Source organism: Coregonus clupeaformis, chromosome 20 (assembly GCF_020615455.1).
Source record: "Coregonus clupeaformis isolate EN_2021a chromosome 20, ASM2061545v1, whole genome shotgun sequence".
Taxonomy (NCBI): Eukaryota; Metazoa; Chordata; class Actinopteri; order Salmoniformes; family Salmonidae; genus Coregonus; species Coregonus clupeaformis.
The window spans coordinates 55040305-55058844 of NC_059211.1; the positions used below are offsets into that span (position 1 = coordinate 55040305).

At 44.8% G+C, this 18540-nt stretch overlaps 1 protein-coding gene across 1 annotated transcript in view; it reads left to right on the top strand.

The window, feature by feature from the left end:
* The first annotated feature begins 3927 nt into the window (after positions 1–3927).
* Positions 3928–18540, top strand: part of LOC121534158 (bcl-2-related ovarian killer protein homolog A) — a 28281-nt gene continuing 13668 nt past the window's right edge. Inside the window, exons 1-3 of the mRNA XM_041840681.2 lie at positions 3928–4823; positions 5168–5551; positions 8525–8653. Of these exons, the coding sequence (XP_041696615.1) occupies positions 5329–5551; positions 8525–8653 (352 nt within the window). The 5' untranslated portion in view covers positions 3928–4823; positions 5168–5328. The remainder of the gene's footprint in view (positions 4824–5167; positions 5552–8524; positions 8654–18540) is intronic.

Genomic DNA, 18540 nt, shown 5'->3' on the forward strand with positions numbered 1-18540 from the left:
AACACCTCCTCTACTGACACCAATGGTAGACTGATAGAGCAGGTTTTTTTGCTCATAATATGATCATCAATCCATTGGACAATAGCTTGTTTGGAAGAATGGGTGTTATACATTATCGCTCAGTAAATGTGTTTTATTTGTAAAAGAAATCTGCAAAATGATTGGCAATATCAGCTGGTTTTGTTATTGTCCTCCATAAACCTCCACACTAGATGGACATGCTGAGATAATGTACCAGGTAAGCCCTTAACTGAATCCCATACCTTTTTTGAATCATTTTTTACAATCAATAAAAGCATTTTTGTAAAATAGTTTTTTTTTTCTCTTACAATTCAATTTAACTGCATAATTACGTAGTGTTCTAGAATTCTGTTAATCAATTTCTAGTTCAGGTTTGGCTGCTAAGACTTATTTATTTGAGAAAATGCCTCACCCAGATCATCATCAGTCCATGGAGATGGACAAGCCCCGACAGTACTCTTTCTCACAGGGGCATGATGGTCCATTACCCCAGTGAGGAAATCAATACAAAATTCCATTGCGTGATTTAAATCATCCTCTAGATAAATCAGCTCCCAGGGTACAGCAGCCGAATCATTTTGAAATTGCTCATGATTAAATGTTTTAAAATGTCTCTTGACCACAATCCTTGGGGGGTTTCTTTGGAACCTTGGCGTTCGTGGTTATGATCACAATATTATGGTCTGTCCAGCCGACTGGCATTGATCTGGCTTTTAAGCATTTCAATGGTATATTACAGAAGATCAGATCAATGCACGTGTCCGACCGGTGACCTAACTTAGTTGATGATCTTGTAGTAACATTAACCATTTGTTTCAAACCACAGTTCTCTGCATATCTCAGTAATTTAGTTATATTTGAATTATTATGATCCTTCCAATTTATATTAAAATCACCCAAGATAAATACATCTTTGTTACTATCTGTGGCCTGGTCAAACCCAGTGCATAGGTCATCCAGATAGGACAGCTTAGGGCTAGATAAATACATCTCTGTTACTATCTGTGGCCTGGTCAAACCCAGTTCATAAGGCATCCAGATAGTAACAGATGTATTTATCTAGCTCTAAGGTGTCCTATCTATGGCCTGGTCAAACCCAGTTCATAAGGCATCCAGATAGTAACAGATGTATTTATCTAGCTCTAAGGTGTCCTATCTATGGCCTGGTCAAACCCAGTTCATAAGGCATCCAGATAGTAACAGATGTATTTATCTAGCTCTAAGGTGTCCTATCTATGGCCTGGTCAAACCCAGTTCATAAGTCATCCAGATAGTAACAGATGTATTTATCTAGCTCTAAGGTGTCCTATCTATGGCCTGGTCAAACCCAGTTCACAAGTCATCCAGATAGGACAGTTTAGGGATGTTTCAGCTGTTTGTGGGGGAGGGGACGCTGCACAGTACAGAAGTAGCTCATCCTCGGGTAGCGTGTTCATTTTGAGAACCCACAGCTTAAACCCCGGCATTGCTGCTTGCAGCTTTTATTATTATTATTTATTTTCTTCCATAATGCAAAAATAATAATGCAAATTCCAATTATATGGTAAGGCCTAGGAGGTTGCAACCTTGCATGATGGTCAAGGGCCACATGGTGGCGCTATAACAAGCGATTGAAAATGCACATTTTGAAAGCTCACACCCCTCACCCGCTGTGAGCGCCAGTCCTAGAAATTGGTACATAGGTCCCTCTCCTCACAAGCAATACATTTGCCTCAAGAACCCATACAGTCCGCCATGATGGATTTTCCGCCATTTTGAATTTTTTGAAAAACATTCAAAATGCTACTCCTCTGGCACTGAATGATCAATCTGCACAAAACTTGGTACATGTCATTTATGGACCAATGTCTCCCAATTCAACTTTTTCTAGGCTACTACTGACCAATAAACATTCATGTGGGTGTGGTTTGACACATCAATTAATATAGATCAGACACGGATATTCGTATTGTTACAAAACTTGGTGCACATGTTCCAAACACTGTCAAGACTCAACATATGAAAGCAGATTCTGATCAACCACACGGTGGCACTATAACAGCACATGTTTATATCTCTTGGCCGCATGGTGGCGGCCATGTTGTTTTAGCTAGACTCTTGGAAATTTGTGTTTGAAGATGTGCATCCATAAATGCTATATACCAAAATTGGTGTCGATCGGTATAGCCATTCAGGAGAAGATGATGTTTAAAGTAGTCAATTTCATAAAAAAATATACACCAAAAGCATATTGCATGATCTGGTTGATTTTGAGTTCTGATATTTGGCAAGCGTGGTAAGGAGTACAGAAGTAGCTCATCCTAGGGCGATGTGTCCTATTTGTCCTGATGGTGGCACAGTCTGCCCGCAGCTTGAACCCCGGCAATGTTGTGTTGTGTTCATAGTATTCTCCTTTGTCTTCAAATCAATACCTTTGTGTAATGACAGAGCAGTAGTGACTGTTCATAGTGAGTCAGGTTAGAGGATACATTTACATGGGATGCTTCAACAAAACAGACTATCATCATTGGTGAGATGCATTGGTTTTGCTCCAAATGGTACCCTATTCCCTATGTAGAGCACTACTTTTGACCAGGGCCCAAGTAGTGCACTACAGTGAGGGAAAAAAGTATTTGATCCCCTGCTGATTTTGGACGTTTGCCCACTGAGAAAGACATGATCAGTCTATAATTTTAATGGTAGGTTTATTTGAACAGTGAGAGACAGAATAACAACAACAAAATCCAGAAAAACGCATGTCAAAAATGTTATAAATTGATTTGCATTTTAATGAGGGAAATAAGTATTTGACCCCTCTGCAAAACATGACTTAGTACTTGGTGGCAAAACCCTTGTTGGCAATCAGAGGTGTTTCTTGTAGTTGGCCACCAGGTTTGCACACATCTCAGGAGGGATTTTGTCCCACTCCTCTTTTCAGATCTTCTCCAAGTCATTAAGGTTTCGAGGCTGATGTGTTGCAACTCGAACCTTTAGCTCCCTCCCTTAGATTTTCTATGGGATTAAGGTCTGGAGACTGGCGCTGCAGGATTTCAGTCCTTCACGGCGTAGTGTGTTACCAATTGTTTTCTTGGTGACTATGGTCCCAGCTGCCTTGAGATCATTGACAAGATCCTCCTGTGTAGTTCTGGGCTGATTCCTCACCGTTCTCATGATCATTGCAACTCCACGAGGTGAGATCTTGCATGGAGCCCCAGGCCGAGGGAGTTATTTTGTATTTATTTTGTGATCGTGATGTAGTTGTCCCTGATTGCACTGACTTTGCTCACAGCTGCTTGTTTGAAGAAGTGTACTTACTGTGATCAAGATGTGGTTGTCCCACTGGCTATCCTAAATTGAATGCACCTTTTTGTAAGTCGCTCTGGATAAGAGCGTCTGCTAAATGACTTAAATGTTAAATGTTTCTTCCATTTGCGAATAATCGCACCAACTGTTGTCACCTTCTCACCAAGCTGCTTGGCGATGGTCTTGTAGCCCATTCCAGCCTTGTGTAGGTCTACAATCTTGTCCCTGACATCCTTGGAGAGCTCTTTGGTCTTGGCCATGGTGGAGAGTTTGGAATCTGATTGATTGATTGCTTCTGTGGACAGGTGTCTTTTATACAGGTAGCAAGATGAGATTAGGAGCACTCCCTTTAAGAGTGTGCTCCTAATCTCAGCTCGTTACCTGTATAAAAGACACCTGGGAGCCAGAAATCTTTCTGATTGAGAGGGGGTCAAATACTTATTTCCCTCATTAAAATGCAAATGAATTTATAACATTTTTGACATGCGTTTTTCTGGATTTTTTTTGTTGTTATTCGGTCTCTCACTGTTCAAATAAACCTACCATTAAAATTATAGACTGATCACTTCTTTGTCAGTGGGCAAACGTACAAAATCAGCAGGGGATCAAATACTTTTTTCCCTCACTGTATATAGAGAATAGGATGCCATTTGGAACACAAACGTTGAGTTATAAGGGAACTGAAAGTGTAGGCTACAGTTCTTCCAGGGCATGTCTTGGCATGGTGAGCTAAGGCACAGTAATTACTTATCAAGAAGGAGATCATTTGAGGAACCAGTGTTGAGTTTGTATGTGTGAGTGTTTTTTAAAGTTCAAATATGCTATATATGTATATTGGGAAAAGGCAATACATCCCAGTTGTTTAAGTATTTAGAAAAGTATGTTCATGTAAATCTAGACGATTCCAGTAACACTTGCTGTTCGCTTTTGGAGAGAGCATTTTTATGGAAGTAGAAAGGCTATAAGTATCAGCACCATTCTGGAAAAGAGGATGTCGTTGCATGATGATAATGATCATTATGTATTAATACAATAGCCTTGTGGAGTTATTGGACAACACAATATTGCAATATCTTGTTTGTTTACGAGACAGAAAACACATTCCTTTGTCTGCTACACCCCTACCCATTAAAGAGATTTCCTTAGAAATATGCTACTATGGGGAGGAGGTCAGGGGGCGGGGCATATGTAGATAATGTATCCTTATCCCCGCCTTTTATCCAAACGGGTCCATAGAAGGAAACTTTGTCGAGTGACGGGGCGCGCTTCTGAGTTACCAACCCTGGCTGTGCCAAACAGTATTATTCAATGGTCAAGACAGCGTTTGGAGTATCGGTAAGGAACTGAAGCCGTGGAAGACTTCATAGCAGTTTATTCGAACAGAGAATTAACTTATTTAATATATGCGCAATGACCCAGTGGTAGATGTGGATATCCTGAAGCCTTTAATTCCGACGGCGCAGACCGTGCGCGTGTAGCCTACAGGACAGGAATCGTTTTTGGAGAGTTTACCTCGAAAGGTACGTTTGCCTATCTGTGTACATATTCTATTTACGTTATATTTGATTGGATGGTATTGTAACGAAGGACATTTGATTGACATAAAACTCCTGCAATAACCTGCTCACTTTACAATGGTAGGCTATCATAATCAAATACAATTGACAAAATGTACTGAGGTTTCTGTGTAGTTAATGGGTAGTTCAAATCACCGTATAACTCAAGGAAGCTGAGTTTGTCTGACTGCAAAATGATGGCATTGTGGGAACCTATGCGCACCTATATTTTGTTGACCGTGACTGAATAAACGAATTAAATTCTGCCCTACTGAAAATCAATTAAATAATGCCCCTTTTCCAAACAGGGAGATTCTCTTCGAAACGCCCTCAGTCCGAGGGAGGGGGATAGAGAAGTAACATTCTGGTGACAGAGGCCTATACACGGCGATCGAGGTTGAGGATTGAGGTGGATCAGGGCCAGCGCCAGGCGGCTTGTTTGTGATTAACTGCTGCTGGGGACTGGGGTATGGAGATGTTGCGTCGCTCCTCAGTATTCGCGGCTGAAGTGATGGAAGTATTTGACCGATCCCCCACAGACAAGGAGCTGGTGTCACAGGCGAAGGCGCTATGCAGGGACTACATCCATTCCAGGCTGAACCGAACCGGGATAGGGTGGTCCAAACCCGAGCATCAGCTGTCGGCATCAGGTGGGATGCTTGGAGAGGTATCCTCTGTCCTCATGTGGTTAGGTAAGAGGGCGTCAGTGCGCAATTTCTACATTGGTGGGCTAGTGTCTGTGTGAATGACAGGCTGTGCACCTATTGGTTCTGTATTCAGCAGCATATCCTATATGACCATTTTACAAAGGCACACGGTAATCGATTGTCTACAATGTCCAAATAATATTGTATTTATTTATATGATAGGTTCAGTTTATAGATACAGCTATTATAGGCTATAGACAAGCTTAGTTAGTCACATCAGCCTTGGTGTTGGAATTTTGCTCTCTGCTCAGACTCCTATCTAGACATTCAAATGATGTCATGAGGTTGTGGAGGTTACCTAGGCTACTTCCTCTGTAGCCTGCTATACCTCCTCCTCCTCCTCCTCTGTATTATTCTGATAAAGAGAAGTGGACACTCCTGAAAGATAGACACACTGATGAATCACTGTCTGAAGCCCACACAGTGCATCACACGAACATCCTGTTACTAAGCAACGGGGAATACCTCTAGTCTAAATAAATACCTTCTAACCATGGAGCAGATGTTTAGTCATGTCTGCGTCCCAAAATGGCACCCTATTCCCTATTTAGTGCACTACTTTTGACCAGAGCCCTGAAATAGGGTGCGTGCACACAGGTCTACCTCAGGATCAGAGGGAACGGACCTGCAGCTAATAGCAGAAATGATACCAGTGAAACGCGGAGAGTAAAGGGAGATAACTTGTTTAAAGATTTTGTGGCTGAGATAATACCTACAGCACTGGTGAAAAGGGAAGTCACTAGCATGGTCCCAGATCTGTGCTGTCTTGTCCACTTCCATGGTTGACAATGACAATAGGAGTGGTCTATACGTACAGATCCAATACATTTGTATTCTAATTCCTAATTCTATGGGGTTATACAGCCAGGACTGAGCACAGACCTTTCATGGGGCAGGTGCTCAAAATGAAAAAAATCCCACAAATTGTAAGCAATTTGATGATTGATGTAAATCTGCTAGTTAGCTGCCTCCATTTCTTTTACTGGTTTGGGATTTATCATCAGAGTTTATTGGTTGTGTACACAGATTTGCAGATGCTGTCGCAGGTGTAGCGAAATTCTTGTGTTTATATCTCCAACAGTGCAGTAATACCTAGCAATACAAAACAATACACACATAATCCAAAAAGTTAAAAGAAAGAAATTAAGAATTATCGGAATTAATTCAATTAACAAAACTAAACAGTAATCCAAATGTTCATATCAAATAACTTCATAATATTAATAATCTTTTAACTCATGATATATGGCTGGCTGGCTAGTGGCTGGCTGGCTGGCTGGCTGGCTAGTGGCTGGCTGGCTGGCTAGTGGCTGGCTGGCTGGCTGGCTAGTGGATGGCTGGCTGGCTAGTGGCTGGCTGGCTGGCTAGTGGATGGCTAGTGGCTGGCTGGCTGGCTAGTGGCTGGCTGGCTGGCTAGTGGATGGCTGGCTGGCTAGTGGATGGCTGGCTGGCTGGCTAGTGGCTGGCTGGCTGGCTAGTGGATGGCTGGCTGGCTAGTGGATGGCTGGCTAGTGGATGGCTGGCTGGCTAGTGGATGGCTGGCTGGCTAGTGGATGGCTGGCTGGCTAGTGGCTTGTGTGGATATGTTTAGTATAGGTGGTTAGCTTGACTGTAGACTAGGCCTACCTGTGTTGCTGCTGCCCTGAAAACAAACGACTGAAGAAGTCGGGTGGAGTTGGGTCGGAGGGTCATCAACTTCCGACTGAAGGTGGGGTGGAGTTGGGTCGGAGGGTCATCAACAACCGACTGAAGAAGGGGTGGAGTTGGGTCGGAGGGTCGTCAACAACCGACTGAAGGTGGGGTGGAGTTGGGTCGGAGGGTCGAGGGTCGTCAACAACCGACTGAAGAAGGGGTGGAGTTGGGTCGGAGGGTCGTCAACAACCGACTGAAGGTGGGGTGGAGTTGGGTCGGAGGGTCGAGGGTCGTCAACAACCGACTGAAGGTGGGGTGGAGTTGGGTCGGAGGGTCGTCAACATCCGACTGAAGGTGGGGTGGAGTTGGGTCGTAGTTATAGATCTGTCATTGAAATCAAGTCTAAAACGCGGTAGATCTGTTCTATGTGGTGTACAAAAACTTTAGGTTTTGTACACCATATTGTAAAATACAATATTTTTGGTTCTAGGAAATATATTTCACAGCGGTTTAGATGCTACAATGATTCTCTACTTGCTTGTTTTGTCACATTAACTGAAATTAGGCGAACTATTAGAATTTTAGCAACCAGGAAATAGTGGAGCGATTTCTGCATATTGCAGGTAGCTCGCTACACACACACACATGACCGCATCTCTCAAACCATGCATGTTTGGATACCGGGTGCGTGCAATCTCTGTACAGGGAAGGCTGGGGAAACTGGCGCAACCAGGCACACGCAATCTCTGTAAAGGGCAGATCAACAGGCGCAACCAACAGATGTTGGTGGGGGGCACGAACTTGACAATGACTTGGGGCAGTGGGTTCCGAACAACGACACTTTTTTTTTTTTTTATACAGAACAGTTTTTTTTTGGGGGGGGGGGAATTCTACCACCACCCAATAGGGCACTTTGAAGACTGGAAGGGCAAAGGGGCATGTGCTCTGTCAGGTAGACCCCTGTCTGTGCCTGTTTACAGAAACAAACATATCTCTGACCAGGCTGGGAAACCAAACCACCTCACTGGCTCACTACCTGTCCTGTTGTTCCCTAGGTGATGAGTTGGACTGCCTGATTGGCTCACTACCTGGGGTGTATTTATTATTCCGTCTTGCAACGGAAACCGTTTACCGTTTTAAGAACCAAATGGAACGAAAAGGGGAGGGACCTGGTTGAATTAGTTCAATAGAAACTCTCGTTTTCGTTGCAAAACGTTTTCCATTTGGAGTAACGGTTTCTGTTCCAAAAAACAACCGTTTCTGTTGTTCCCTAGGTGATGAGTTGGAGAACCTGATTGGCTCACTACCTGTTCTGTTGTTCCCTAGGTGACGAGTTGGAGTACCTGCGACCCAACATCTACCGTAATGTAGCTCGTCAGCTGAACATCACCGTTGCGTCTGAGAGCGTGGTGTCCGATGCCTTCCTGGCTGTGGCTGCAGAGATCTTCTCCACCGGTAGGGCAATGCCTATTCACTACTACACCACTAGGACTATACCTATTCACTACTACACCGCTAGGGCAATGCCTATTCACTACTACACCAGTAGGGACTATACCTATTCACTACTACACCGGTAGGGCAATGCCTATTCACTACTACACCAGTAGAACTATACCTATTCACTACTACACCAGTAGGACTATACCTATTCACTACTACACCAGTAGGACTATACCTATTCACTACTACACCGGTAGGGCAATGCCTATTCACTACTACACCGGTAGGGCAATGCCTATTCACTACTACACCGGTAGGGCAATGCCTATTCACTACTACACCAGTAGGACTATACCTATTCACTACTACACCAGTAGGACTATACCTATTCACTACTACACCGGTAGGGCAATGCCTATTCACTACTACACCAGTAGGACTATACCTATTCACTACTACACCGGTAGGGCAATGCCTATTCACTACTACACCAGTAGGACGACCAGCCTGGGGCAAACAAACAATTACCCCTTTATAGGATCTTTCCCACCTTAACCAAACTGTGCTGACTCAGATAGTATATTGTAAGCAGCATGGTTCCATCTACTATCTATGGTGGATTCAGAACCAGGCCAGCTCGGCTTGGTTTGGCTTGGCTCGGTTCGGCTTATTTTTTTAAAAATTATTTTTATTTAACCTTTAATTAACTAGGCAAGTCAGTTAAGAATAAATTATTATTTACAATGGCGGCCTACACCGGCCAAACCCGGACGACGCTGGGCCAATTGTGCGCCGCCTTATGGGACTCCCAATCACGGCCGGCTTGTGATACAGCCTGGAATCGAACCAGGGTCTGTAGTGACGCCTCTAGCACTGAGATGCAGTGCCTTAGACCTTAGTAGTATGAAAAGCCCTGAAATGGATGGACAACTGATTATAATGTATCTGGGTTGTAACATGATGTCAATGGCAATGTTGGTACAGGGTTCTTTCTTGTATTGTGGCAAATATTAGCAAGAATATTCACAAATAAGAGAAGTAAGCATCACAGAGGATGTTGGGGGCCTATTAGCATTGTGTTTCTATAGAAAAGGAGGAACTAGTTGATTCATTATCAATGAAACACAATGAAGGTATGTAAAGTTAGGGAGAACAAGTTAAACTCACTTTGAAGGAGAATGTCAACAGAGGTAACTGAGACCAGGGTTGCGTCCATAATGACACCCTATTCCCTTTATAGTGGACTAGAAAGTAGTGCACTATATAGGGAATAGGGTGCCTTTTTCAGACACAGACCAGCTCTCAGTATGGTCTGTTACCGCTCTTTACGGGTCTCTTTAAAGTGATTTACTGGCAGGGGTCAAGCATAGTTCTGTGGGAAAGGTAAAAATAGACAATTTCTGTACAGATTCAGTCTTTGCTGTCTTTAGGTTTGCTGTCTCTTAGATCTTCAGGGAACTGTACAATATAAACACACTCTGGGCAACATGGAGCCTGTAGAGTAGAGTAGAGAATACGACTCAGCCATGAGCCTGTAGAGTAGAGAATGCGACTCAGCCATGAGCCTGTAGAGTAGAGAATGCGACTCAGCCATGAGCCTGTAGAGTAGAGACTGAGACTCAGCCATGAGCCTGTAGAGTAGAGAATACGACTCAGCCATGAGCCTGTAGAGTAGAGACTGAGACTCAGCCATGAGCCTGTAGAGTAGAGAATACGACTCAGCCATGAGCCTGTAGAGTAGAGAATACGACTCAGCCATGAGCCTGTAGAGTAGAGAATACGACTCAGCCATGAGCCTGTAGAGTAGAGAATACGACTCAGCCATGAGCCTGTAGAGTAGAGACTGCGACTCAGCCACGAGCCTGTAGAGTAGAGACTGCGACTCAGCCACGAGCCTGTAGAGTAGAGAATACGACTCAGCCATGAGCCTGTAGAGTAGAGAATACGACTCAGCCATGAGCCTGTAGAGTAGAGAATACGACTCAGCCATGAGCCTGTAGAGTAGAGAATACGACTCAGCCATGAGCCTGTAGAGTAGAGAATACGACTCAGCCATGAGCCTGTAGAGTAGAGACTGCGACTCAGCCATGAGCCTGTAGAGTAGAGACTGCGACTCAGCCATGAGCCTGTAGAGTAGAGACTGCGACTCAGCCATGAGCCTGTAGAGTAGAGACTGCGACTCAGCCATGAGCCTGTAGAGTAGAGACTGCGACTCAGCCATGAGCCTGTAGAGTAGAGACTGCGACTCAGCCATGAGCCTGTAGAGTAGAGACTGCGACTCAGCCATGAGCCTGTAGAGTAGAGACTGCGACTCAGCCATGAGCCTGTAGAGTAGAGACTGCGACTCAGCCATGAGCCTGTAGAGTAGAGAATACGACTCAGCCATGAGCTTGTAGAGTAGAGACTGCGACTCAGCCACGAGCCTGTAGAGTAGAGACTGCGACTCAGCCACGAGCCTGTAGAGTAGAGACTGCGACTCAGCCACGAGCCTGTAGAGTAGAGACTGCGACTCAGCCACGAGCCTGTAGAGTAGAGACTGCGACTCAGCCACGAGCCTGTAGAGTAGAGACTGCGACTCAGCCACGAGCCTGTAGAGTAGAGACTGCGACTCAGCCACGAGCCTGTAGAGTAGAGACTGCGACTCAGCCACGAGCCTGTAGAGTAGAGACTGCGACTCAGCCACGAGCCTGTAGAGTAGAGACTGCGACTCAGCCACGAGCCTGTAGAGTAGAGAATACGACTCAGCCACGAGCCTGTAGAGTAGAGAATACGACTCAGCCATGAGCCTGTAGAGTAGAGACTGCGACTCAGCCATGAGCCTGTAGAGTAGAGAATGTGACTCAGCCATGAGCCTGTAGAGTAGAGTAGAGAATACGACTCAGCCATGAGCCTGTAGAGTAGAGACTGCGACTCAGCCATGAGCCTGTAGAGTAGAGACTGCGACTCAGCCATGAGCCTGTAGAGTAGAGACTGCGACTCAGCCATGAGTAGAGGACTGAACACTAATTCCTCCAGGAGCCTGAAGACTGGAGACTGAACATGTATTATTGCTGCTGCTCTGGCCTACAAGAGTAGGATAAAAAAAGCTGAAAACATTAAGAATGCAACCATTTGCCATTAGTGAGAAGAGCGAAAATCTGTGTTTTATTTTTAGAATCTAAAATAATTAGACACAGGAATCTTTTTCCTATATTATTTTCAGAACCATTGCAGAATATATTCCTCACATTTTCTATCTGTGATTGGTTCAAATTCCCGATGGAGCCATACAACAAATTATCACCCGCATCTCTCATTTAATTTGACATTTTTACATTTTAGTCATTTAGCAGACGCTCTTATCCAGAGCGACTTACAGTTAGTGAGTGCATACATTTAAATTTAAAAAAAAAAAAAATCATACTGGTCCCCCGTGGGAATCGAACTCACAACCCTGGCGTTGCAAGCGCCATGCTCTACCAACTGAGCTACACGGGACTAGTAGCCTAGGAAATACAGTCGTGGTCAAAAGTTTTGAAAATGACAAGTATTGGTCTCCACAAAGTCTGCTGCCTCAGTGTTGATGATGGCAATTTGCATATACTCCAGAATGTCATGAAGAGTGATCAGATGAATTGAAATTAATTGCAAAGTCCCTCTTTGCCATGAAAATGAACTTAACCCCCCAAAAACATTTCCACTGCATTTCAGCCCTGCCACAAAAGGACCAGCTGCCATCATGTTAGTGATTGTCTCGTTAACACAGGTGAGAGTGTTGACGAGGACAAGGCTGGAGATCACTCTGTCATGCTGATTGAGTCAGAATAACAGACTGGAAGCTTTAAAAGGAGGGTGATGCTTGAAATCATTGTTCTTCCTCTGTTAACCATGGTTACCTGAAAGGAAACACGTGCCGTCATCATTGCTTTGCACAAAAAGGGCTTCACAGGCAAGGATATTGCTGCTAGTAAGATTGCACCTAAATCAACCATTTATCGGATCATCAAGAACTTCAAGGAGAGAGGTTCAATTGTTGTGAAGAAGGCGTCAGGGCGCCCAAGAAAGTCCAGCAAGCGCCAGGACCGTCTCCTAAAGTTGATTCAGCTGCGGGATCAGGGCACCACCAGTGCAGAGCTTGCTCAGGAATGGCAGCAGGCAGGTGTGAGTGCATCTGCACGCACAGTGAGGCGAAGACTTTTGGAGGATGGCCTGGTGTCAAGAAGGGCAGCAAAGAAGCCACTTCTCTCCAGGAAAAACATCAGGGACAGACTGATATTCTGCAAAAGGTACAGGGATTGGACTGCTGAGGACTGGGGTAGAGTCATTTTCTCTGATGAATCCCCTTTCCGATTGTTTGGGCCATCCGGAAAACACCTTGTCCGGAGAAGACAAGGTGAGCGCTACCATCAGTCCTGTGTCATGCCAATCCTGAGACCATTCATGTGTGGGGTTGCTTCTCACCCAAGGGAGTGGGCTCACTCACAATTTTGCCTAAGAACACAACCATGAATAAAGAATGGTACCAACACATCCTCCGAGAGCAACTTCTCCCAACCATCCAAGAACAGTTTGGTGACGACCAATGCCTTTTCCAGCATGATGGAGCACCTTGCCATAAGGCAAAAGTGATAACTAAGTGGCTTGGGGAACAAAACATAGACATTTTGGGTCCATGGCCAGGAAACTCCCCAGACCTTAATCCCATTGAGAACTTGTGGTCGATCCTCAAGAGGCGGGTGGACAAACAAAACCCCACAACTTCTGACAAACTCCAAGCATTGATTATGCAAGAATGGGCTGCCATCAGTCAGGATGTGGCCCAGAAGTTAATTGACAGCATGCCAGGGCGGATTGCAGAGGTCTTGAAAAAGAACGGTCAACACTGCAAATATTGACTCTTTGCATAAACTGAATGTCATTGTCAATGAAAGCCTTTGACACTTATGGAATGCTTGTAATTATATTTCAGTATACCATAGTAACATCTGACATAAAGATCTAAGAACACTGAAGCAGCAAACTTTGTGGAGACCAATACTTGTGCCATTCTCAACTTTTGACCACTACTGTAAATATGCTATATGTATTTCAAGTTTTGCAATGGAATCGAACCCACAACCCTGGCGTTGCAAACGCCATGCTCTATCAACTGAGCTACATCCCTGCCGGCCATTCCCTCCCCTACCCTGGACGACACTGGGCCAATTGTGCACCGCCCATGAGTCTCCCGGTCGCGGCCGGCTGCGACTGGATTCGAACCAGGATCTCTAGTGGCACAGTTAGCACTGCGATGCGGCGCCTTAGACCACTGCGCCACTCAGGAGATACCACCCTCATGGAGTCTGTTTCTGACCGTTTGAGCAGACCCATGCACATTTGTGGCCTGCTGGAGGGCCTCCATGCTCTGGACACTACGCTGACAGACACAGCAAACCTTCTTGCCACAGCTCGCATTGATGTGCCATCCTGGATGAGCTGCACTACCTGAGCCACTTGTGTGGGTTGTAGACTCCGTCTCATGCTACCACTAGAGTGAAAGCACCGCCAGCATTCAAAAGTGACCAAAACATCAGCCAGGAAGCATAGGAACTGAGAAGTGGTCTGTGGTCACCACCTGCAAAACCAGTCCTTTATTGGCGGTGTCTTGCTAATTGCCTATAATTTCCACCTGTTGTCTATTCCATTTGCACAACAGCATGTGACATGTATTGTCAATCAGTGTTGCTTCCTAAGTGGATCGTTTGATTTCACAGAAGTGTGATTGACTTGGAGTTACATTGTGTTGTTTAAGTGTTCCCTTTTATTTTTTTGAGCAGTGTATTTGACAGTATGGGTAGGCTACAGTATTGCTGTGTGATAGGAGCATTACATCATTGACTATTTCATCTCAGAGCCCTATACCAAGGCAGGACCCATAAACCCAATAATCTAATGCCAATACTTCCAAATTATACAGCAAATAAAGGGTATTATTGTCACCATAAAAGGTGAATGGAGGCGTTTTCCAGGTGGAGTTTTAATGCTTGTTCACGTGCACAATTTTACAACCGGTCTGATTTATAATGGGAAACATACGTACAGTTGAAGTCGGAAGTTTACATACACTTAGGTTGGAGTCATTAAAACTAGTTAGGACATATACTTTGTTCATGACACAAGTAATTTTTCCAACAATTGTTTACAGACAGATTATTTCACTTATAATTCACTGCATCACAATTCCAGTGGGTCAGAAGTTTACAAACACTAAGTTGACTGTGCCTTTTTAAACAGCTTGGAAAATTCCAGAAAATTATGTCATGGCTTTAGAAGCTTCTGATACGCTAATTGACATCATTTGAGTCAATTGGAGGTGTACCTGTGGATGTATTTCAAGGCCTACCTTCAAACTCAGTGCCTCTTTGCTTGACATCATGGGAAAATCAAAAGAAATCAGCCAAGACCTCAGAAAAAAAATTGTAGACCTCCACAAGTCTGGTTCATCCTTGGGATCAATTTCCAAACGCCTGAATGTACCATGTTCATCTGTACAAACAATAGTACGCAAGTATAAACACCATGGGACCACGCAGCCGTCATACCGCTCAGGAAGGAGACGCGTTCTGTCTCCTAAAGATGAACGTACTTTGGTGCGAAAAGTGCAAATAAATCCCAGAACAACAGCAAAGGACCTTGTGAAGATGCTGGAGGAAACGGGTACAAAAGTATCTATATCCACAGTAAAAACAAGTCCTATATCGACATAACCTGAAAGGCCACTCAGCAAGGAAGAAGCCACTGCTCCAAAACCGGCATAAAAAAGCCAGACTACGGTTAGCAACTGCACACGGGGACAAAGATCGTACTTTTTGGAGAAATGTCGTCTGGTCTGATGAAACAAAAATAGAACTGTTTGGCCATAATGACCATCGTTATTTTGGAGGAAAAAGGGGGTGCTTGCAAGCTGAAGAACATCATCCCAACCGTGAAGCACGGGGGTGGCAGCATCATGCTGTGGCGGTGTTTTTCTGCAGGAGGGACTGGTGCACTTCACAAAATAGATGGCATCATGAGGAAGGAAAATTATGTGGATATATTGATGCAACATCTCAAGACATCAGTCAGGAAGTTAAAGCTTAGTCGCAAATGGGTCTTCCAAATGGACAATGACCCCAAGCATACTTCCAAAGTTGTGGCAAAATGGCTTAAGGACAACAAAGTCAAGGTATTGGAGTGGCCATCACAAAGCCCTGACCTCAATCCTATAGAACATTTGTGGCAGAACTGAAAAAGCGTGTGCGAGCAAGGAGGCCTACAAACCTGACTCAGTTACACCAGCTCTGTCAGGAGGAATGGACCAAACTTCACCCAACTTATTGTGGGAAGCTTGTGGAAGGCTACCTGAAACGTTTGACCCAAGTTAAACAATTTAAAGGCAATGCTACCAAATACTAATTGAGTGTATGTAAACTTCTGACCCACTGGGAATGTGATGAAAGAAATAAAAGCTGAAAGAAATAATTCTCTACTATTATTCTGACATTTCACATTCTTAAAATAAAGTGGTGATCCTAACTGACCTAAGACAGGGAATTTTTACTAGGATTAAATGTCAAGAATTGTGGAAAAACTGAGTTTAAATGTATTTGGCTAAGGTGTATGTAATCCTCCGACTTCAACTGTATGTATTGTGTACGGCGAGTATGTAAATGTATGTGCGCAGACTTTCCATGATTGGCGCACGCAGACATTTTGTGTGAAATTACGCAACGCTTATAAATGAGGCCCCTGAACTCGACTGGTCCATATTGGGTTAGAGAGGGAGGTGATTCCAGATTAGACTGTTCTGTTAGGCCCCTCCCGGCCCAGGGAGTTCACAACTTTAACAGCATCTTTCCTCAGGGGCAACCAGAGCCACTCCCTACAATCCCCTCCCTGCTACAGTAAAATAAACAGTAACCCTGCAACTCCATGCTACAGTAAAATAAACAGAAACCCTGCAACTCCCTGCTACAGTAAAATAAACAGAAACCCTGCAACTCCCTGCTACAGTAAAATAAACAGAAACCCTGCAACTCCCTGCTACAGTAAAATAAACAGAAACCCTGCAACTCCCTGCTACAGTAAAAAAAGAAACCCTGCAACTCCTGCTACAGTAAAATAAACAGTAACCCGGCAACTCCCTGCTACAGTAAAATAAACAGTAACCCTGCAACTCCCTGCTATAGTAAAATAAACAGTTACCCTGCAACTCCCTGCTACAGTAAAATAGTTACCCTGCAACTCCCTGCTACAGTAAAATAAACAGTAACCCTGCAACTCCCTGCTACAGTAAAATAAACAGTAACCCTGCAACTCCCTGCTACAGTAAAATAAACAGTAACCCTGCAACTCCCTGCTATAGTAAAATAAACAGTAACCCTGCAACTCCCTGCTACAGTAAAATAAACAGTAACCCTGCAACTCCCTGCTACAGTAAAATAAACAGTAACCCGGCAACTCCCTGCTATAGTAAAATAAACAGTTACCCTGCAACTCCCTGCTACAGTAAAAAAAAGTAACCCTGCAACTCCTGCACAGTAAAATAAACAGTAACCCTGCAACTCCCTGCTACAGTAAAATAAACAGTAACCCTACAACTCCCTGCTACAGTAAAATAAACAGTAACCCTGCAACTCCCTGCTACAGTAAAATAAACAGAAACCCTGCAACTCCCTGCTACAGTACCCGGGGTGTTGTGGTGTTAATCAGACAGACATAACGGACATAACAGTGGCTAAAACAGGATGGTGAAATAAGATCATATCTGTATTCTGGGCATCCTGTTAGTAGGCAGAAAAGCTGCATGGCCTTTAAATCGGGGCTTTCTCTTGTAATGAAACCCATAGACCTCTGGTCAAAAGTATGTACCAACAATGTAGAATAAAAGGGAGAAGAGAAACACGTGAAATACGAGAGAAGAAGAGAAGAGAAACAGGAGAATGTTCTATACAGGTCAGTGCCCGTACCGTTATTACAATATGCACGGCTACTGGAGGGTGTGAGGTAGGTCTGTACATGTAAACAGGGCTACTCCGAAACATGACCCGCCAAACCGCGCTCCTTTAACACCCGCCTGCTTAACCCGGAAGCCAGCCACACCAATGTGTCGGAGAAAACACAGTTCAACTGACGACCGAAGTCAGCCTGCAGGCGCCCGGCCTGCCACAAGGAGTCGCTAGAGCGCGATTAGCCAAGTAAAGCCCCCCCCCCCGGCCAAACCCCCCGGCCAAACCCTCCCCTAACCCGGACGACACTGGGCCAATTGTGCGCCGCCCTATGGGACTCCCGGTCACGGCCGATTGGGGAAATAATAATCTGTCTTGGAGCCTGTTGGTCTGAGACCCAATGCTCCGGGAACCGCCTGCCGGGTGGAAGCAGGGAGAACAGTCCATGGCTCAGGTGGCTGGAGTCTTTGGCAATTTTTCGGGCCTTTCTCAGACACTGCCTGGCATGAATGTCTTGGATGACTGGGAGCTCGCCCCCAGTGATGCGCTTTGCCGTCCGCACCACCCTCCCTCCGTAGGGCCTTGCGGTTGATGGCGGAGCTGTTGCCATACCAGGCGGTGATACAACAAGTCAGGTGAAGTTCCTGAGGATCTGAGGGGCCAATGTCTTCAGCCTCCAATGTTAACACATGGTGTCAGTGTCATGATCCATCTGCAGCTGAATATTCACAACTTGAACATTCATTGACTTGAACTACTTTTGACCGGGCTCCATATGGCTATGTGGGGAACACGGTGCCATTGACAGCTGAGGCTAAGCTAGTTCTGTTACAGAGCCCTGTCTGTCACTTAGAGTAGAGATAGCCCTGTTGTCCTCTGCCACTGAGCTAGTTTTGGTGTGCCTCCCAAATGGCACCCTATTCCCTATATAGTGCACTACTTATGACCAGGGCC